This window comes from Leucoraja erinacea, chromosome 22 (assembly GCF_028641065.1).
Source record: "Leucoraja erinacea ecotype New England chromosome 22, Leri_hhj_1, whole genome shotgun sequence".
In the NCBI taxonomy this organism is placed as follows: Eukaryota; Metazoa; Chordata; class Chondrichthyes; order Rajiformes; family Rajidae; genus Leucoraja; species Leucoraja erinaceus.
The window spans coordinates 22,988,754-23,012,166 of NC_073398.1; the positions used below are offsets into that span (position 1 = coordinate 22,988,754).

The following is a 23,413-nucleotide window of genomic DNA, read 5'->3' on the forward strand; positions in this document are numbered from 1 at the left end:
TCCAGCTTAATGGCATTTTTCTATAGCTCAGTGACCAAAACTGAACACAATACTCCATGTGCTGCTTTATACATGAATTAAAATAAATAATATTTTGCCATATCTTTTCACGCCCGAAATAACAGCATGCTGCAGACTGCGACATTGCCATAGTCTTGTATTGGTTATCCAGTGATTCACGTGTACAGCAGTGTGGAGATTGGACACCAATATAGACTCTTGCCAGTAGAGCTATATCACTTGAAGGTGGGAGTTGTGGCTAATCAATGACAGATAATATAAAGAATTTGAAACTGGACTTCTCATGCAATCACTCCTTACCCATTGCCGGCCTTCAGCCAATATCCAGATTCTCTCTCTTCTGCTGGGACAACCTTTTCAAAGCTTCTTGTGGGCTTCAATGCCCAGAGATAATCAGTCAAGGCAATTCACCATCTGACTGCACTCATTGCTTGGCTGATGAGATGCAGGTGACTTCATGGTGCTCATGAAATTCATTAATGAGGCTCCTCAAGTTTTTATTGGCCCTGTTTAATCCAGGTTTCCTCGGTCTTGTAGCTATCCTTGCTTTTTGTAATATCTTACATTCATACATTGTCTTTAATATGGTTAAATGTACTATGATACTTAACAGAAATGTTACTAAAGAAAGTGAAAAGTCAACTCACAAGCTAGAAAGATAGGCAATAGTTTAATCAAAGAGATTCATTAATTTACTGTACTTCTAATTTAAAAAAAATAAAAATTAAATTAAAAAAAGATTCATTAAGCAGTTCCATGTAGTGAATAAATCCCAGAGCACAGTATTTAAGAAGTTAAAAGCAGAGGTGCAAAAGATTAAACAATTAAAAATAAGGATATGCAAGATCCTACAAGGATATTATACAGCTTTGACTGCTGCAGCATTAAAGCAGAATGGGATTGGAAAGAAATCTGGCATATCTGCAGGAGTTTAAGAGCAGAATCCTTCTTAAGATGCATTGGAACCAGCTCATACAAAAAAAAACATTAGTGCAAATTCTTGGATCAAGTCAAAAAAATTATTTGGGTTGAAACTCCATGGGCACTGGTCTAAGTCCAACATCAAATTCTGCATCTAATAACATTGTGGGAGACGGTACCTTCATCACAAGGACTGCAGCAATTCAACAAGGTGGCTCACCACCATTTTTCAAAGTAAATTAGTGATAGGCAACAAATGCACACCTTGCTGGTGGTGCCCAGATCTCAAAAACAAATTTGTGAAAAACTTGTTAGACCCATGTAACAGATCGGCTTCAAATTGCTCGAACAGTAGTCTGAAGTATGCCTGGTACACGACAGTGGAGATAGGTCAGCTTAGGTTGTATTGAGTTGTATATATAGACAATTATTGTGTTGTAGGATTTTGACCCAACAACAATTATGTACTTATTTCCAAGCGAAAACGATACGTCTTGGAGGTGACCTTGTAAGTAAATTGGTAGTATTCCTATTTTCCCCAAACCCAACCTAAACGCGTTATGTGTTAAAATTAGCTCCATGGAATTAACTTCCATACGTCTGTTAATATACCTCCATTTTACACACTCTATTGACTTCAGATTATCCATATCTGTTGTATATTCCCTACAACCCTGTCCCCAACAAACACAATTAGGCACTAGAGTCCCACTTATCTATAATATTTACAGCCCTACAGTATAGAAGTTGGAAGGTCATGTTGCAGTTGTATAAGACGTTGGTGAGGCTGCATTTAGAGTATTGTGTTCAGTTCTGGGCACCATGTTATAGGAAAGATGTCAAACTGGAAAGGGTACAGAGAAGATTTACAAAGATGTTGCCAGGACTAGAGCCTCTGAGCTCCAGGGAAAGTTTGAGTAGGGTGGGACTCTATTCCCTGGAGTGCAGGAGGATGAGGGGTGATCTTACAGAAGTGTATACAATCATGGGAGGAATAGATTGGGCAAGAGACTCTGTGCATCTACCCAGAGTAGGTGAATCGAGGACCAGAGGACATAGGTTTATGGTGAAAGATTTAATAGGAATCTGAAGGGTAACTTTTTTACACAAAGGGTGGTGGGTGTCTGGAACAAGCTGCCAGAGGAGGTCGTTGAGGCTGGGACTATCCCAATGTTTAAGAAACAGTTAGACAGGTACATGGATAGGACAGGTTTGGAGGGATATGGTCCAAAAGCGGGCAGGTGGGACTAGTGTAGCTGGGACGTGTTGGCTGGACCAACACATCCCACGTTTCCACACTGTATCACTCTATGACTCTAATTCCCAGATCTCAGCTATAAAATATCTTCATGGCCTTCCCTTTCTCCATACCTACAAATCCAATCCTATTCTCCATTCTGCCTTTACTCTTCTGTTCTACATTCTTGCAACTTACCCAATCCCTTCACTCCACCAACTGGACCCATTGGCTTCAGCAGTCTAGCTCTTCAAAGATGGAATTCCGACAGTATGTCTATTCAAGAAGTGTTTCACAATGACAGGATGCCGGTTGAGAAAAAATGTTAAAAGGCATGTTTGACACAAGGTAGAAGTCAAAGAACCATTCAGTTATGAAAGTTCTGCTATTGTACATAAAGGTGGTGCAGAATTTACTTACATTTTTTAAGCTATGAGTACATCATTAAAAAAAAATATTCCCCCAGATCTCTTCACATTACACGCCAATGGACAGGGTACTTGGTGTACAAAACAATTCCTTTACCAGGTGGTGCCAGTTAGAGAGATACCCGGATGTTCTCCAAAGACATGCCTGACCTTAATACCTCAGTACAACTGCACAGAAGGAGACTATTAGAGGGATGAAGTGCTCTGGAACATCTGGTTTATTCCACAAATAGCACAAAAATATTCTTCAGTTCAGTACATCTGAATTCTTCATTTTCATAAAGATTATACAAAATGAATTTGATTGGAAAAATGCAAGATCAGTTCCAATACATTCATTACCTTGCATCAGATATAAAATATTGACTACACAACTTGAATTAGTAACCGGTTCCTATTTCGACTGTGCCATAAAAGTATCTGCATAATATAAATAAACAACATACAGGTAAATAGAAAATGATAAATTTCAGATACAATTATGGGGAACATTTTTAATTTGTCAGTCACAGAATGCTTATTCCTTCAAAGGCAGATGCCAGTTATATGTCCTGTTGGAAAGAAACCTTGATATCAATTCTAAATTCCAACCATAAATCAGTTTAGCATCGTTTACCAGACAAAATGTTTGCTTTGTAACCGTTAACATTACTATGTATACATACTGCCATTACCTGCCCGAATCTACTGCACTCAAACCACAAGATTTCAATGTATCCAAAAGCATACAATGAAAGTACCACCACTTTTAGTATATGTCCTTAAATCTGCAATAATATTATTTTACATATCAAAATGCACTTTAAACATTTTCAAACATACCACTCTATCTAAATTAGAGTAGGCAAACATGACTACTAATCTCATAGCTAGCTAGATATCAATTCCATACTAAAACGTCCATTAGAAGTGTGGAAGCATGGTTGGCAGCTTTGATAACAGTCCATCATTTGAATAAATACATTTCTTTCTAGTTTTAAAGTTGCTTCTATCAAAACACCTTCCATGAAGGGAGGTAAAAAGCTTTATTGCTGTAAAGATAATATATCAAAACGTTTTTGTTCTACATACTTAATAAAAAATTGAACGCAGAGTAATACCTAGAAATCAAAATAATTTGATAACTAAAATAAGTGCAAAAACAATGAAACACAACATTAAAATGTGAAACACATTAAAATAAAAATATACATTGCACATTTTTTTTCCAAATGTAAGCAATTCCATATATTAGAGATGGAATAATCAGCTGTGCCTGATTTCCCTGGGTTGATGCGTTTCAATGATATTCACGCCATATCAGGACTTTATCTTCCAGAGCTGTTAAAAAAAAAAATCAAAATTTCCTTAATGCTCAGGCACATCATCTTGGTGTTTAAAGTTGTAAAAGATTCAATACATTTACAGTACTTAGTTTTTATAATATTTCCTTTCTCTATTGGTTTCATATTGCATTGTGGGATAGAATTCTAGTATTAGCAGCAAATAAATCAGTGCACTGGTTTTCTCTTGATTTATTCATTAAGTTTATACTAGAGAAATTCATGTACGAGCCTTATCATGAACTAATTAGTGAGTAACTGGGATCTTAATAACAACATTGTGTACATTAAATTAAAAACTCTTAAAATTGGCCGATGGCCACCGCTGATGATTATTTTGCAACCTTTCCTCTAAAGCTATCTCATATGCCAAATATAAATTCATACTCAAATGATGCATCTCATTACTTGAACATGAACCTCAAATCCTAATTAAAATACAAATAGGAAATTTAAAACTTATTTTGACAGAAATCTGTTTAATTGCATAATAATTACAGAAATGTATTCGATCATTCATGAAATAATAAATCTATATTTCAAAGCAAAGGAAGATAAAGCGGTCTAGATATTAGATCACATGATATGAATAGTTTTGTTTTGGAATATGTTACACTGAAATTACACTCACTGTTAAATTAGACCTGGGTGCAAATGCACTTAGGGAAGTCTGACAATTCACCACTAACCAATTTGCACCAAATTATGGCACGGTTTACACAAACACATTTCCTTCCTTACTGTCATAAAATCATAGCTGAAAAAATACAACGCAAGACCTTCATAGAACAGTCACAGTATAACTCGGAGCACAATGCTTTACTTTGCTGCATTTATATCTGTTTAAAGGAATATTCTACTGACATTGTGCAAGCTGCCAAAGACATCCAAAGTCCACAGAGCGCCACAACAAAGGGCAAGCATTTTCCCAGCATTTAGTCACATGCCATTGGCGAGTTGGATTAGAGAAAATCACAACGTTTTTTTCATGCACTCTAAAAACAAGAGGGTAACCAAGGAAAAGAAAGGACCAATCAAGGATAAAGGAAGGAATTAATGCTTGGAGTCCCCTGCAACTTCAGGAGATGCAACACGTTCTTAATCCTCCTCCCTCGCTTCATCCAGGTACCACAGCAGTCCTTCCTGGTGAGACAGAAATTCACAGGACCTCGTCTAACCTCATTTACTGCATCTGGTGGGTCATGTACATTTGCCAAACCAAGCATAGACTCAACGACTACTTTTCCAAACACTTGCACTTAATCCGCCACGGCCTACAGGATCTCCCAGTTGTTAACCATTATAACTCCCCTTCCCATTCTGACATTTCTGTCCTTGCCTCGTCAAGCTAACTAGAGCCAGCTTACAACTCAACAGTATGAACACTGTACCTTCCATTTTCAGTACACACTGTACCTTCCATTTTCAGTATCTTAGCAACAACAGCCTGCTTCCCTTTCCTCTCCCAAGAAACTCCCCTTTCTTCCCCCCCCCCCCCCCCCCGAAACCCGACTGACCTTGCACTGTTTTCCCCACCTCCCCCTCTACTTGCACTATTTACAATGGATACATCATTTGCAACTCTTCTATCCTTACCAATTCACAATTTATCCTCTCGGACTAACACTTGTATCTCAGGCCTGTGTCCAACAATCTACCTATGAAATGACCCCCTCGCTTATGTTCACCTATTACCGACCATGCTCTGCCTGCTCCTCTTCTCTCCCAATTTTCTTTCCCATCCCCCTACAATCAGTCTGTAGGGGGACGGGACAGTAATTGTATTGGCATGTAATTCACAACACACCTTGCAAGATCTTGATTTTTTTCCAGGCATGAGCAGAGTTTCTCATCGTGAAGCCCATTCTAACCAGCTCCAGAAAGTCACCAAAAGGCACACATGCTCCCTCAAGGAATATATCTCAAATTAGGTCTTCTCTGTCAATTTAACTGAACTCTTCCCCGCAGACCCATCACCCCCCCCCCCCCCCCCCCCCCCCCCCCCCCCCCCCCCCCCCCCCCCCCCCTATTAGCCAAAGTGTGATGATGTCTGGCTGTTATGTGGATGTTCCTTTAGGTCCAACTCCATTTCTTGATTTTAATGCAACCAAGGTTGGCAGCTGCATTCAAATAAAGTCCAGTGCCCCAGGAACGTAATCAGTCTAATTTTAACATTGGTTTTTAGGTGTAGAAATGTCTAATTTTGTTTCACTTTCACAGCCAAGTTTACTTTTTTTTTAAACGGGTACTATTCTGTTAATATTACAAGTCACAATGTTTTAGCACAACAAAAATAAATTAGAAGTCATTTCTAGACTTGGCTGCCTGTCTCATTGATTGCAAAATGTTGTTTCTGCAGTTAATCCAGTTTTTTTTTGCAACAGGCACCATTGTGTGAACAGGCCAGGGAATCTTGGGCAACTGCTAATTAAGTCCAACCATCAACACGTGACAACACCTCAGTATTAAATTATCCAGCCTTTCTGCATTAACCTCTTCAGGGGGAAATCAAATGAAACGGGTACAGCAGCAAAAATCAGATGGGTGCACTAGATACATCATATCTTATATATTGATCATAATTCAGCAAATTATATTAAACTTAAATTACTGATGAATTACAAAATATTCTGCTAAATATATATATATATATATATATATATATATATTCTGAAAAATGTAATACAATTAGCCACATAAACAAAATTCACCACTAAGGATGATGATATTAACATTAAAATACATTCATAGGAAATAACTACACTCTTATCTGGATCTGATACAAGAAACTCACCTTTAAGTTAAAGCCTAAAAGGTCACTAATAACACCAGACACAGCTGACAGGATCACCACCTGGGTGATGTTGTACAGCAGCGGATTCATAGTCAGTCCATATAGTCTGAAAGGGGTGTCCAGTTCCTAAAGAAAAAATCACTTTGTAAGCATTACAAAATATTTTTGAAATAAACCAGCAATGCCACTAAAATGCTGTGGTTACATTGACTACTCTGTTTTAGGTATTTTCTTTCTACTGTATATCTTAATTTTATAAACATTTCTTCTTTCTTGCTATCATTCTTTAAGGCAATATATTTAATTATTGATTAGTGTAATGGTGATCTGAAATTCCAATGGTAATATTAGGATAATCTCTGTTTTATGCAAGTTAACCCACGTCTAAATCGTTAATATCCCATTGTATCATAGTTACAAAAGTGTATTTTTACCAAAGTTTTGAAGCAATTTCTCGTTGTCCCTTGATCCTCCCAAGTACATTCAATCTTCTTTGTTGCTTTGGACGACAACACTTGCCACTATTCTGCATTGTGCCCCCAACTCATTGACTGCCCTTACATTGTTATCTTGGGTCCCAGCTGCCCTTACTCAGCCATCAATACCATGAACTCTGGATTCCAACATCTTGGGTTCAAAATAAATGTGCAGGAAATCATTCACTTTCAAAGGAAGCTTTGTCTCAACCACATCAATTACTAATTTAGGAGATTAGCCACGTTTCTCTGTGATTTGCTTCAGTTCCTTTGGAAAGGCTGCTGTGATGTGACACTTGCTACCCCCTGCTTCCCCCCCCCCCCCCCCCCCCCCCCCCAAAGATATTATACAGGCCTGCACGTTGCTCAACAATTCAAACTAACCATGGCTGCTTTGAATGTGTCAGCACTTTCATAAGATTCATCACTCCCTTTCACATGGTTTTACCCCCAAGGCCAGCTGCAACAATCTCTTCTTTAACAGATCATTAAATTTGGCAACACATGGTCTTGATTCTGATCTTTTAACCACATCCATTTTTTTTCATTCCCTTCATTATATTATCTCTGCCTGATGTAACATAGGCAACATTTTTACAGGAGTTAAATTCTATTATAAGTGTACTAAACAACATACATTTACAACAATTTATATAGATTGCAAAGAAAAGGAAGTAGACAGCATTCAAAGAGTCTGTGTAACCACTGCGGTTAACTACAAGGTCTGATCGTCACAAAAGGTATCCACTAAATAGCTTACTATGGTCCATTTAAAGGCTTGTGTCAACAAAGTACACAGATCAGATATCAATCTTATTGACAAAGTCACACCTGTGATTACATTGGCCATTTTCGACATAATATTACTACAGGAAAACTGCAGTATTTTACAACTTCTATATAGAATACTTAAGAAAAAGATTTGATTGCTATTATTAAGGGAACCTATTCTTCCCGTCTCCCTGTCTCTCCCCCCCCCCCCCCCCCCCAGAGGGGAAAAAAAAAAACCTATAATTGAGCAAAATTACCGTACGGAATTAATTGCATTATCGTGAAAATTTATCAACTGAACATTCATTTATCAAGTACCAGCGGTATTGCAGCAATTACATTATCTCATTGCTGATGATGCATTTCAGAAAATACAATGCTCTTTACAACTCTAACTTTTCAGCTTCCTAATCTACCCAAGTACTCCCAATGATGCACTTCATTAAGTAATGTTTCCAACAATAATGTAGTGTTCAAATTTTGACGCTCAGAACAAATGAGCTTCAACAGTAGCCATTTTTCATGCAAGGCTGTAGACTATTTAAAGGCAAGTGCCCTCGAGTTGTCAACAGGGAATTTGAGTTTTTAATTTACTTAAACCCTGATAATTATCACCAAGCATTTTATGCAATTCAATTATTTTTCCAAATGGCTCCGAGTCTAAACATTATTAATGTGCTTAATGCCCCAGGCCAAAGAAGTTGTTCCAGCCCAGTTCTATATTTTGTCATGTACAGATTATTCTGGAGACACTGCTCAGCAATAATTCTCCCAATGCTTCCTCTTTGTCTGAATTTTGCTGCCTCGCATGATCGTATAGTCTGGCAAGATCAGCTGTCTACATCGACTCCAGTTTGTTTCCAGAATCATGTGTGGGTAATTTAGATTGAGAATGAGTCTGGTGAATCAATTTTTTTAATATTACATGCAATTAATTATCTACATTCAATTTATAATGTAAACATTTTTTAAAGCATGCTTTTTTGTCACAAAATATAGTTTGGAATTTCTTTATACCTTCAGCAACTTTGTTGCCAGCTTCAAGACATTATTCACCAAGTTTAGCTCTTCCTTTTTGTTAGGTTTCTTTTCCATCTTCAAATATAAATTAATCTAGTGAAAGGAAGAACCATTGGTAAATAGACAGCCAATCTCTGAAAGTTGATGTTTGCATTTTGTCAACATATGCCATAACAATTTTAATACAATTTGAATACGATTTTAATACAATTTGCATTGAGAAAATCAACATGTAACTTTAGTCTGATTTTGCCACTGGTAACACCAAAGGAAACACAGAAAGCTTCACATGCACCTCCTCAGAGAGTTGTGAATCTGTGGAATTCTCTGCCACAAAAGGCAGTGGAGTCCAATTCGTTTGGATGTTTTCAAGAGAGTTAGATTTAGCTCTTAGGGCTGAGGAAATCAAGGGATATGGGGAAAAAGCCAGAACCGGGTACTGATTTTAGATGATCAGCCATGATCATATTGAATGACGGTGTTGGCTCGAAGGGCCGAATAGCCGACTCCTGCACCTATTTCCTACGTTTCTATCTACTGCATCCAGTATTCCCAATGTGGACTCCGGTACATCGGTGAGATCAAGCATAGATTCGGGACAGTTTCGCTGAATACTTAAGGGCCTGTCCCACTTACGTGTCCTTTGCACGCAAATTACGCGACCTCGTGGTCACGTTGAGGCATACAGGCATCGTATGGCCGTGTGAGGCCGGTCCAACTTAGAAGCGTGGAGGGGTATGTAGTTGTGCGACATCACGCGGGACTCTGAAATTTTTGTAGTGAACGAAATCTTCATGCGCCAACGGCCTGTCGTGGAACTGACAGCCAAAGTGGGACAGGCCCAAGACGCTGGCGCGACGCAACGTCTCACCTTCAACAATAGCAGAAGCAGGCAAATGATCGCCGAACTCGGCCTGGGGCTCACAGCCATTGCAGTCCGGGTCCGCCCCCACTTCTACTCCCAGAGCGGGGCCAAGAAAATTGAAGATAGACACAAAAAGCTGGGTAACTCAGCTGGACCGGCAGCATCTCTGGAGAGAAGCAATGGGTGATGTTTGGGGTCAAGACCCTTCTTTTCAGACTGAAGAAGTCTCGATACGAAATGTCACCCATTGCTTCTCTCCAGAGATGCTGTCGGTCCCGCTGAGATACTCCAGCTTTGTGTCCATCTTCAAATGACGTCACGCGTTCCAGACGGCTGTGTGTACGCATGTAATAACGCCCGACCTTTGCAGGACCATCACGGCTCAACGTGACCACGAGGCCGTGTAATTTGCGTGCCAAGGACACGTAAGTGGCCCTTTACTCTTGGTCCGCCAAGACCTTCTAGCTCTCCCACATTCACACGCAAATTGGAGGAACAGTACTTCATATTCCGCTTTTTACCTTACAATCCAGCAGTATGAATGTTGAATTCTCTAACTTTAGGTGACTGGTACACTTCTCTCTGCCCACCCCTGCCCATGGCGCGTGGTGAGGCGTGGTGGCGTAGGCAGTGACGCGCATTCGCGCCCCACGATTTTGGGATACACAAAATCTTTGCTCGCCACCTGCGTGACGCACAAATGACGTCCAAGTGGGACAGGCTCTTTACTCCTGCTGTTTGTGTCTCTCTTTAGATACGAGCCTGAAACAGCAACTGCATTTCTCTCTGCCCAATATGTGGGATACTCACAAATTGTTCTGCTTTTATTTCAAATTCATAGCATTCACAACATTTTACTTTTATGGTAAGAAATCCACGTCCATTTAAAAAAATAAAATATCAGAAAATGAATTAGTTAATTACCTGCTCTGTCAGTAATATTGAGGTATTGCTGTATTTGTTATTTGTCTCAGATCCAAGCATGACAAATCTCAATAGATACAATGTTAATGGGATACACCAGATCACCAACTCCCAATTGTAGTGAAAATCAAGGAAAGTTTCATGGATATGAAGCAGCTGCAAAATAAAGAGAAAACGGGTTAAATTAAAAATAACTCTACGTTTGTTTTCTTCCAACAATTTGATAACCTCATTTTTATTTATTATATTCCATTTGCCATGTCCTTCCCCATTCAATTGCTGTACCATTTTATTATGTGGTCACTGAACATCTTTTCTGGCCCATTATTCAATAACATCACGACTGTCCTTGAAATTGATGTCATTATCCTACATGGACACAACAATCCTTAATATCTAAAAATATACTATTCTTGATCTCAAATATATTCATTGACTGAGCCTCCACAGCCTACTTCATAGTGAATTCCAAAAATTCATTATGCAGAATTTTGTTTTTCTTAATTTCATCCGTCATAGATGGACTACCCTGTATTTAGATACTCTGACCTCTGGTCCTACACACCCAGCTAGGAGAAAGTATAATTCCACATGTACCCTGTCAAGCCCCTTAAGCCCCTAATTGTTTGCAGAATCTACAAATTAACTTTCAGTGAATGCATACAATGGCACATGTCCCTCTAAACACCAATGCATTTCAGTTAGAATATAATTTTATAAAGCAGGACTACAAGGGTAGGAATCTCTAGATTACTCCCAGTGCTGTATGCTCGTGAGGATCGGAATAGGAAGATAGGACAGATGAATGCGTTGCGTAGGAGTTGTTGCAGGGGGAAGCGATTCAAATGTTTGTGGGACCAGGCCCTCTTCTGCAGCAGAGGTGACCTGTACAAGAGGGAGGGTTACAATTGATCTGGAGGAGGAACCATTATCCTGGCAGGCAAGTTTGCAAGTGCTACCAGGGAGAGTTTAAAGCAGATTGGCAGGGCAATAGGACCAAAGCAGTACTTCGGTAGGTGGTAGACTAGAAATCGATGCAGGTCAATAACAGCAATGACAGGACAGGCAGGGATTGAGGAAAGAGGTTTGGATTAAATTGCATTTACTTCATTGCTAGAGGTTTGACAAGTAAGGCAGATGAACTCAGCGTGTAGAAACACGTGGGACTTCATTACTATTACAGAAACCTGGTTGAGGGAGGGACAAGATTGGCAGCTTAATGTTTCAGGATATAGATATTACAGATGAGATACAGAATTGCATTAAGAGACAGAGGAACAGTTTTATTGATTAAAGAGAACAGCACCCAGTAGCTTGAGGTGACATTACTGAGAAATTGTACAATTAGGCTATATGTAGTGGGCCCGACAAGGGAGAGGGAATAACTTGGTGTACTTTTGGGAACAATGTAAGAAATAAGGAAGATGGGTGGAAATTAATACTTAAACTTTTTTTTTTAAAACACGAAGAAAAAAAAATTGTGTCAAGTATAATCTCACCTGTGCGCAGCAAATAAATACCACAGATAGAGTCAACAAGAATGCAGATGAAACAATAACATCAACTGATCGCTGAGGACCTCGTCTCTGTTTTAAGAGATTAATAACTGAATTAATATTTTACAAGGTCCAATTTTTATATTTTTATATATAAAATATATATATAGATACTGGTTACTACAAACATTTAAAAATCACTAAAAATGTAAAAACATTTAATAAATGACCAGAAAGTAAGGATCAGTAGTCCTCACTGATACATAACTTCCTGGTGAAAAGCTTGATTACAGTTTAAAAATCGTAAACAACTTATCTATAGGTTACTTAGCGAAATGTCCTTATGTACATATTAACTGGCTAGTTGAATTTGTACCTGCATTTTTCTACAGATTTTAGTACAAGATACAGATACAATCTATGAACCAATAAAACTCTCTCTCTCTGAAACTCCTGTAACATATTTTTTTTTTAAACGTATTTTTATTGACACCAGTAAAATGTTTTTTTCCCCTCAGCTGAGTTCCATAAATACTTTTAATCAAAAAAAGACACAAAGTGCTGGAGTAACTCAGCGGGTCAGGCAACATCTCAGTATGTAGGATCTCTGGATCGAACATGGATAGGTGACGTTGCCAGTCAGGACCCTTATTCAGACTAATTGTTGTTGGGGGAAGAAAGCTGGAAGAGAGGACGGGCAGAACAAGGCCTGGCAAGTAATAGGAGGATTCAAGTCGGGGGCTGGGGTGGGGTTGATAGGCAGATGGTTGGACAAAGGCAAAAGGTGAAAAGACAGAAGGTATGAGACACGGGGAGGAGGGAGAAGTAGCTATATGTCCAGGTGGGGTGCAGGGCAGAGAGGGGGGTAAATCAAGAGCAGGAAGGTTGTTGCTTAACTTCATGAATGTTGATCAGACTTCAGCTGGCGTGTTGTGTGCAATTCTGGTCACCACACTGTATGAAGGATTTGATAGTGCTGAAGAAGATGCAGAGGAGATTCACCAGGATGTTGCCTGGGATGAAACATTTGAGTTAAGAGGTGAGACTGGAGTATGTAGGTCTGTTTTCCCTGGAGCACAGGTTAAGAGGGGACATTGGGTTGAGGTATAGAAAATTTGTTAAAGATATCAATAAGGTAGATTGCAGCAATCCTTTTCCCCTTATCAGGAGAAAATCTTGACAACATAGATTTAGAGCATGGAGTGAAAGATTTGGAGGGAGTCAAAGGGTGGTGAATATTTTTACTGCACTTCCTGAGAGAATAGTGAAAACAGAACTGCTAACATTTAAGAGATGTCTGGATGATCCCTCGGATCACCTGGACATTGAAGGCTAGAGGATGGCATTATTATGAATGGATGTCCACTGATTTTCTGGATATGTTGGGCTGATTGGCCTGTATTTCAGTAATAGAAAGCCAAAGAGCAACAGATCACGGTTAAACTCATCAATATTTGATATCCTTACTGCCTGCTCCGTGGCACACCAGTGTGTCAGCAACAGCAAAAGTCTAAATTATATGCATAGGCAGAAATATTCAGGATTCTATCAGCAGCAGGATATGGTATGAAGCACACAGCACATGTACAAAGGTACCACACAAATGAAATGATTATTCTAACATCAGAGGGAAGATGTACTCTTACCATCCTAACGTGAAATTACAGTTTGGTCACTTTATTCTAAATGGTGTCAAAGTGTCTTCTTACCCCAAAGAAAAAAACCCAATGTAAACTGCAGTCACAAAATTAAACACAAAATGCTGGAGTAACTCAAAGGGACAGGCATTTCTGGATAGAAGGAATGAGTGATGTTTCGGGTCAAGACCCTTCTTCTGTAGGAGTGTGCAGAAAAGCCTTGACCCACAACGTCACCCATTCCTTCTATCCAGAATGCTGCCTGTCCTGCTGAGTTACTCCAGCATTTTGTGTCTATCTTCAGCCAGCATCTGCAGTTCCGTCCTACACATCACAAAATTAAATCTAGATCCTAATCATCTTCTATATAATATCCAAGAAAATAATATCCATTTATATAAAAAAGAATCTCCATGTACATTCTTCAAGGTCGGCAGAGGAGCGGCAGGTGAAAGAGTTCGGGGATTGGCTGAGAAGGTAATCTCTTGGGGAGTTTCAGTTTTTTTCAGGAGCGGGTGATTTAAAAACCTGTCGGGGCCAGCCTGCAACACATACCTTCAAGGTCGGGAGAGGAGCGGAAGGTGAAGGAGTGAGTGCGGGGATTGGCTGAGGAATTTAATAAGCAAATCGATTTATCAGCTAATATAAGCAAAGTTTGCTCTAGGGGAGCGGCCTGTTCGAGGGAAGTCCCTTGTGAGAAAAGTGCAAGTCTTTGGCTCGAGAGTCTTCGGCGAGGAGGCTGAGGGAGGAGACTGCGCCAAAATTTGTAGAAGGTGAGATGCAGTGAAGAAATGACAGGTAAGCTGATTCAGTGTGATGCTTGCAGGAGGTGGGAGGTCAGGGACATTGTTGGTGCTTCTGGCTGCTACAACTGGGGAAAGTGTATCCAGGTTCAGCTCCTGAAGGACCGTGTTGGGGCACTGGAGAGGCTACTGGATGACCTCAGGATCATCCGGGGAAAAGCGAGTTTCCTGGACAGGACCTACAGCGAGATCATTACACCGAAGGAACCGGAAGAGAGAAGGTGGGTGATGATGTTGAGTCAGTATGGATAGAACTGAGGAATTGTAAGGGTAAAATGACCCTAAGTAGCTTGTACTGGAGCCTACCATGGAGAAGGCAATTCTGGATTTAGTGTTGTGTAATGAACCAGATTTGATAAGGAAACTCGAGGTAAAGAAGCCATTAAGAGGTAATGTAGACAAGTTGAACAGGTACTTTGGATCTGTCTTCACTAAGGAATCTCCTAGATGTACTAGTGTCCAGAAGACCCGGGGTGATGGAGGAACTGAAGGAAATCCACATTAGGCTGGAAATGGTGTTGGGTAGACTGATGGCTGATTAAAACCCCAGGGCCTGATGGTCTGCATCCCAGGGTACTTAAGGAAGTGGCTCTAGAAATCATGGATGCATTGGTGATATGGATTCTATAGAATTCAGTTCTATAGAATCAGGATCAGTTCCTGTGGATTGGAGGGTAACTAATGTTATCCCACTTTTTAAGAAAGGAGGGAGAGAGAAAACAGGGAATTATAGACCAGTTAGCCTGACATCGGTGGCGGGGAAGATGCTGGTCTCATTTATAAAAGATGAAATAGCGGCACATTTGGATAGCAGTGACAGGATCGGTTCGAGTCAGCATGGATTTACGAAGGGGAAATCATGCTCGACTAATCTTCTGGAATTCTTCGAGGATGTAACTAGGAAAATGGACAAGGGAGAGCCAGTGGATGTAGTGTTGCTGGACTTTCAGAAAGCCTTCGATAAGGTCCCACATAGGAGATTAGTGGGCAAAATTAGAGCACATGGTATTGGGGGTAGGGTACTGACATGGATAGAAAATTGGTTGGCAGACAGGAAATAAAGAGTAGGGATTAACGGGTCCCTTTCAGAATGGCAGGTAGTGACAAGTGGGGTACCACAAGGCTTGGTGCTGAGACCGCAGCTATTTACAATATACATTAATAATTTAGATGAAGGGATTAAAAGTAACATTAGCAAATTTGCAGATATGGGGAGAAGGCAGGAACGGGGATACTGATTGTGGATGATCAGCCATGATCACAGTGAATGGCGGTGCTGGTTCGAAGGGCCGAATGGCCTACTCCTGCACCTATTTTCTATTGTGTCAGACAATAAATGTTATATTGGAATTACACTTTTTTGTCAATATTCAATATAGAAAACTATCCCCATATTTATAACAAAATGGACCTTGTCAGTCTGATAGTGTCATTGAATTTAAGAAAACTTCTTTAAGTGTTTCAAACTTATTTTTCCATCCTAACCCAACTGTCCATTGCCCAAAACAAGTTATTCCCAAACAACATGCATACTCCGTATTATTATTCACAGCAAATTCTATTAATGGGCATCAACATGTGTCTTTTAATGCCTTATAAACCTGGTCTGACAAAAATACCACAATTGTGTTCCGAGGCCAAATGCCACATAATGTGCTATTGATCTCAAACAACATACCAGGAGAATGGAAATTTAAAGGCAATATCAACACCAAATATCAGTTTAATTTATTTCAATTATCTGGGCCTTTCATTGGGAATGATGAAGTTTATGGGACAGGTGAAAGGGCAGCACAAGCGGCTCTCTGATCTGAAATCCAAAATGAACAGTTTCTCACTGTGGTTCCCTTCTTTCATTTGCCATGATAACTTCCAGCACTCATCTGCCAGGGATGTGGAAATTCCTGAAGCATAGTGTCCCTGACATGGCCACTAGGCACAACCAAAAGCTTTAATCCATAAAGAAAGCCATTTCTCAAGCACTCTAGGGATCCTCGATGGAGTTATTGTGGAATGCAGATGCATTTAGATTCAAAATTTGACAATGTTCAATTTACCTTGAGATATGAACGTAATGAAAGCCAAATTTTTATATTTTGCACTTTCTTGAGACGAAAATGTGGAACTTCAGATTTTCTGGCCCGTCTTGCCGAGGTCAAATGGCCAAAAAGTTTGGCAAATAGCAATCTCTATGAAACAAAAGGCAAGTTGTTTAACTATTCCTTGAAGTTGCAACAAGGAACAGAAAATATAATTATAATCTATCATTAAATAGTAGGGTTGTTGAAAAGATTGGCTCAGATTCAATGTACATTTAAACAAAAACACATTCACCGCCAAAACATATTGCCCAGGCCTATTACACCAATATATCCGTTGAATCTTATTAGCATGTGTTGAAACAAAAAAACATCGCCATCGCCCCTTGAACACTATTTTGTTTCAGTAAACTCTTAAAACTTTTTTAATTATTAGACAGCCAAATGAAAGCCTTGTATATGCATAGCACCATTATCTCTTTCACCTTGGCTGAAACAGTTTTATAGCCAATGGAGCACTTCTGAAATATAAACAGAATTTTAACAAATTCAGCAGCAAAATTGTTTTCACTGTTTGCGCAAAGAGGAACAATATAATTACCAAATAATGAACCTTAATGATGTGGATTAAAAGAGAAATATTGGCCAGGTCACCAGATACACACCATTTCTTTTCCCAGGCCATGGAATTTTCCATTTCTGCTCGACGCAGTAAACCAGGCCTCACTTTAACACCTAACATGAAGGATGACCCTTCTGACATTACTTCCTCTGTTTATTATCATTCTTTTTATATTTAACCCTCTTTTCAAGTACTAGAATCCTGAAACTTTGCTGCATGGGCAACCTAGGACACAGAGGTTAATAGAGAGAAATTGGGAAACTTTATTGAAGCATAGTAGGTTTAAGAGGAGATTTCATAAGAATGTCCAAATTACAAGGGGCCTTCTGAAGTAAATAGGAAAAACTACCCATTGGTCAAAGAGTTGGCCAACATAAACTGAAGATTATCATTAAATATATAAAAGTTAATTTATCTTTAGGACATAATAAGTGTCCAACTACAGACAGTGCAAAATGGGAGTCCAAGAAACAACATTTTAAAAACACATGCAGTCAAGTGAGACAAAGTGAACAGCTATATTACAAGACCTGTGCAGGGACAACTGTCTTAGTAAAGTTGCCAAAAATTACTCATTTATCTCTGGGTTAATTTATCTAGTCATGTTCATACATCAAAATCAGCTTCTTTGACTTCTTGTTCCTGGCCAATCATGGTCAAATATGATTAGAGTAATTTCATAAACTTATGTTCTAGTATATTAAAGTAACTGAGAAATATAACACAAGTCAATCAAGATTCTTCATGTCAATTTAATACTTGAAATAACCTGCTTACTTGTTTATATGTTCTCTCAGCTACACACAGCATGAAGAAAAAGATCCACATGAGGCACACACGCACCACAAAGCTTATGATGATCATAACAGTTAGATTTGCATTTGAACCAAATGCAATAAAAAAGAGTTCCGCAGCAGACAGGGATACGAGTTGCTCTACATCCTTCTGCTGAAAGAGTCTGAACAAAACTGGTGTGATGCCAAGAATCAGAGAAACCAAATTCCCAAATAGCTGGTAACCAATACCTTGTTTGTAGCTGTTAACCTGTTAGATGATTAAAGAATAGTAAAGTTACACATCTTCAAAACAAAAGAATGGGCGAATCATTATCTGTGAATCATACAAATTCAGGATAAAAAACAAAAATTTAATTCACTAGAACATCAGAGCCTGTTAGACTAAATAAAATTCCAATACTTCTAAGAAATGTTCAGAGCAACTGTGTTATCAGCTAATGGAAGATAACTTTTTCCCTAAAATCTAAGCTGAATTTTGTGCTTGCATTTTCATTTCCTGCTTCCTGCTATTTCAATCCGAATCATTTACGGGTGTTCCCCAGGTTATTAACACCCAACTTATTAATATCACTATATACGAACAGGCTTCCATAAAATTGTTAAATTTTAAAGTTTCTATTAATATTAAATTCAAAAGTTTCCATAATATTATTAAATTCAAAGGTCAACTTTACATACTTATTTATTCCTACAAATGGCAGAAACAGTTTTGTCTCTCTTGGCTTTTAGTAATTGTTCTTTCTTAACAGTCTTGTGCTTTTTATGCCATTCATTACTAAGTTGTGGAGTGATTTTTGTACTCTTTCCGATTTACGGAGAAAAATCTATTTATGGACATCTGTAAAAACAGAACCCGTTCATTGACTGGAAACAGCCTGCATTGCATGTATTATATTCCATTGCTAATTAGTACTTAATGTGGGCAGTAAACAGGAGAGACAATCCTTTGAACTGTAGTCATGTACTCACTCTTTTCATAATCATGCCACTGATTTCCATCACAGACATATCTGCTTTCTTGCATTCGTTGCATTCCCAGACAATTGCACTTACTCTTTCGAAGCTTATACTGGAACTGTGAAGCCATGGTACATGATTCTACAAAAGGACAGATGTTATTTAAAAAGCATACTATATAATAATTTTTTTCTCTTTAATTTGTTTTTTGTGTAAGCAATGTTTATTGCCTGAAGCCGACTCACACAAACACCATCTCACTTTTACTTTTAACACCAATTGGACATACCATTCCTAAAATCAATAAATTACAACATTTCTTAGCAAAATACATGAACTAAGTCCACTAGATCTATTTGTAAATACGCAATCTAAATTTACCCTGGTGACATGGCTGTTTTCTTTAGTGTTTTTCCCCCATCTCCCTGGTGGCATGGACTTTTAGTAAAAATATTGCGTAACAGAGTTCATTTTTCCACAACTTTTCTTTTGTGTTACTGCCATGGAATTCAGATTCCTAAAAAACAATCCACAGCCAATATGTGGTGAACTAGATTTCATCTGCGATATGCCAGGTACAATTGGGAAGTTTGTTGATACAATGGTTAATATTGCAAACTAAGCTCCAGGAAATAGTTCATTCCTGATTTCAGGCACTGTACATGCAGAATTTACGTGCACTCATGACGTATTAGGCTTCCTCTCATACATGCCAATAGATTAACTGGCTATGATAAATTACCCTTTAGGTGCAGGTTAATGGAAAAGGGAAGTAGAGAGGAATTGAGGAGTAGATGAGAGAAAGAATAACTTGCAGGAGAACAGGGAAATAAAGGGAGGTGGGATGACTGGAACAGTTTCCTTGGGAGCAGGGATGAACCAGATGTGCAGATTATCACAATACAGGAGAAAATAACATGTCACAACAGTGATATTCAAATGTCATGATCAACTTAAACAGTGCAGCCATCTTAACCAATATCTTTAATAAGTTCATGGTTTCAAGGTCCCTAATGTCAACAACCTTGAGTTCCCCACTGAAAAAAGACTTCAGAGCCATACCAACAACATAGATGTGACAGCAGGACAGGAACAAGAAATTGCACAATGAATTTCTCTATGAACCCCCAAGCCCAACGAGTAGACGGATGGAATTTGCATCACTTGACCACCAGGGGCGCCGGGGAGATGGCAGCCCTGCCGGCAGTCTGTTAGTTTTTTTCATCTTTTGTTGTTTTTAGCGTTTGATGAGAGTTTGTTTTAATGTACTTCGGTTTGTTTTGTGTGGGGGGAGGGGATCGGGGGAAACTTTTTTTCGGGTTCCTATCTTTACAGAGATGTGATAAATTTTCGGATCACATTCTCCGGACTCTGCGGCCTATCATCGATGGAGTTGGAAGCCTCCTCGGACTGTCATGAGCACAGCGAGGGGCGCGGACTTAACATCAGAGCGGATCCCTTGCCTGGGACTGCGGCTTGCGGACATACCCATCAAGAGATCACAGTCTCGGGTGAGGCTAGTCGGGAGCTCCAACGCCGCAGAAGGTTCGAACAGCCCCGACGTGAGGTTCGATCGTCCAGCATGGGGAAGCTGACAATCCCCCGATGCTGGAGCTTGATCGCCTCGACGCGGAGGCCCCGAAACGCAGCCGGCTACGGGAGTCAAGATCGTTCCATCAACGGAAGGCTCGAGGCCCCCGACCGAGGAAGAACAAAAGGAGGGACTTGAACTTTATTTCGCCTTCCATCACAGTGAGGAATGTGTAGGAATCAGTGGTGGATGTTCATGTTAAAATGTGTTTTTGAGTTTGTTGCTTTGGATTGTATGACTGACCAGGCCAGTGAAATTCCTCGTATGTCGCAAAACATACTTGGCAAATAAAATCTGATTCTGATTGATTAGATGGATGAAGCAACAAAAGCACACAAATTAGGGTAGAACAGTTCATTTGAATGTCTTGCCTGCACTAAACTTTGTATTTGTGATGCTCCTTCTGGTCAAGGCACACTGCATATCACTTACAAGATGGTTAAAGCAAACTGCTAAAGTTCCTTACACAATACCTTAATTAATCTTCAATCCCCCTAAACCAGCACAATGGTCAAGAACAGCTATCCTGTGGGAGCACCATGATGACCTATACAATTTCTCTTCAACTTGTATACCAATGTAACATGATAATTTAAAAAGAACTGCAGGTGCTGGAAATCTAAAAACAGAAAAACACTGGACATATGCAGGTCAGGCTGCACCTACGGGATAAAAAGAGTTAACAACTTTCTTCAGAACATGGAAGGAGAAAAAAGCTTATTAGGCTAGAAGGAAATTGGGAAAGGGGATGTCTATGATAGAGTAAACCCAGGGCGAGCATGAAGATAAGCTGTGAACAAGCAACACTTGCCTAACATGAACATTTATCATTGCTCGTTCATTGTCACTAGGTCACTACCCTGGAATTTCCTGCCAAACACCAAAGAAGGCACCATCACCACAAGATTACATCAATTTTGTAAGGTGGATCAACTGCATCTACTCATGATAGCTAAACATTGATAAGTTGGTATGGTCTTGCTCAGGCCATGAAAATAATTAGAAAAACAAAAACTGATTTATAACAACTGTACACGTCTATACAATATCGCCACATCCCCCCCCCCCCCTCCTCCACCCATTGGAAAATAATTTAAAAAATACAGGATGCAATTGTATAACTGCAGACTTTAAATCTTAATCTAATGAACATCAATTAAAAATATGTAAAGAATGCTGAAACAAACCAGGTGAAATGGATCATCTCGGTACTCCTTTTTTCCAGAGGAAGTCAAGTGGCTATTCTCTCCTTCTGTCTCACTAGTGCAGGAAGTACGGCATTCGGGACACTGCAGAAGGTCTTCCCACAATACATCTTCTGTTTCCGATTCCTGGCGTGTGCTTTCTGAATCTTGCCTAGAACTTCGTGAACTGCAACTAGTGGCAGATTTAGCAATCTCCTGTAAAATGGTATGACATAAAATAGTGAGATGTCAGAATTAAATATATGTATCACTCCATTTAATATGATCATCAGAATTGTTTCAAGACCTCTTAGTTTAGAAATACAGCGGGGAAACAGGCCCTTTGGCCCATCAAGTCCACATCGACCATCTCCTACCAGTTCACGTTAGTTCTGTGCTATCCCACTTTCTAATCCACTCCCTGTAAACTTGGGACAATTTGCTGAGGCTAACTAACCTGCATGTATTTTGGATGTGGGAGGGAACCAGACTACCCAGAGGGAATCCAAGTGGTCACAATGAGACTGTGCAAACTTCACACAGACAACATCCGAGGTTAGGGTCGAACCCGGGTCTCTGGCACTGTGAGGCATCAACTCTGCCCGCTGCACCATTGTGCTGTCCTTAATAAGGGTTTTGACATTCAAGCACATATAGAAGACAACATCAGACATGTGTAGAAAATGTCCATTGTGTAACATAAAGAACTAGAATAATGCATCCACCATTGAAGTCCATCTGCCCATCTGCCGCGCATTTACTTAGATAATGTAACACTGATCTTTCATGATAAAATAAATGCTAATAGGTGTTAGGTATTGGATCTATTATCAATGCCATTGTTGCTCCCTGTACTTGTACCATATTGAAATATTGCATAAACATTTCAGGGCTTAACAGGTTTAAAGACCTTTTGAGGAATAAATGGATTATAACCTCAGCAATGTAGTGTCTTTTGTATTGGTGAGATTTTCTGTTCCGTAATACACAGTCACTTGAGGTTCGGTCAACACAGCGATGTTGTGCGAATGCTTGGACTCCAGCTTCCCCATCTTCATCACTTGAAACATCATCTGATACATTTACAACTGCTCTAGCTCCTTCCTATTTAAAATATGAAAATGAGCAAAGCCTCGTAAATAAAACAATTTAGCAGAATCTACTCCTCACATTAATACAAGTCTTATGCATTGACATTCAACAAGATCTGAACATTTACTCATTCGTCAAGAAATGACTGTTGAGGGAGACATCTTACAAGTAAAAAAGCTGGCCATAAAAGCATTGACTTCTTACAAAATGTCCCAGCTCATTCTATCACTTCCCATCTTGTATACTCCTCCCTGCTTGCACATCACCTTGGATTGATCCAGTTTTCCCCAAACTGAGATCTAACAACACTATATCCCACCAAGTCATTCTTGATCCGCCACTCTGCTCCCCTACTATAATATTAATCTCTATAGCCTATAACACAACCTGCCATGACTAAACAGGTGATCATCATT

The 23,413-nt window shown here is 39.4% G+C and overlaps 1 protein-coding gene across 6 annotated transcripts in view; it reads right to left on the bottom strand.

Moving 5' to 3' along the window:
• Window positions 1-2,807: 2,807 nt before the first annotated feature.
• Window positions 2,808-23,413, bottom strand: part of LOC129707796 (protein PHTF2-like) — an 86,088-nt gene continuing 65,482 nt past the window's right edge. For all 6 annotated transcript variants that reach the window (XM_055653127.1, XM_055653126.1, XM_055653125.1 and 3 more), the window contains 10 exons: window positions 22,842-23,009; window positions 21,909-22,121; window positions 19,143-19,271; window positions 18,154-18,420; window positions 16,773-16,904; window positions 12,279-12,365; window positions 10,780-10,935; window positions 8,988-9,083; window positions 6,724-6,849; window positions 2,808-3,927 (listed from right to left, as the gene is read on the bottom strand). In XM_055653127.1, the coding sequence (XP_055509102.1) occupies window positions 3,907-3,927; window positions 6,724-6,849; window positions 8,988-9,083; window positions 10,780-10,935; window positions 12,279-12,365; window positions 16,773-16,904; window positions 18,154-18,420; window positions 19,143-19,271; window positions 21,909-22,121; window positions 22,842-23,009 (1,395 nt within the window). In that variant the 3' untranslated portion in view covers window positions 2,808-3,906. The remainder of the gene's footprint in view (window positions 3,928-6,723; window positions 6,850-8,987; window positions 9,084-10,779; window positions 10,936-12,278; window positions 12,366-16,772; window positions 16,905-18,153; window positions 18,421-19,142; window positions 19,272-21,908; window positions 22,122-22,841; window positions 23,010-23,413) is intronic.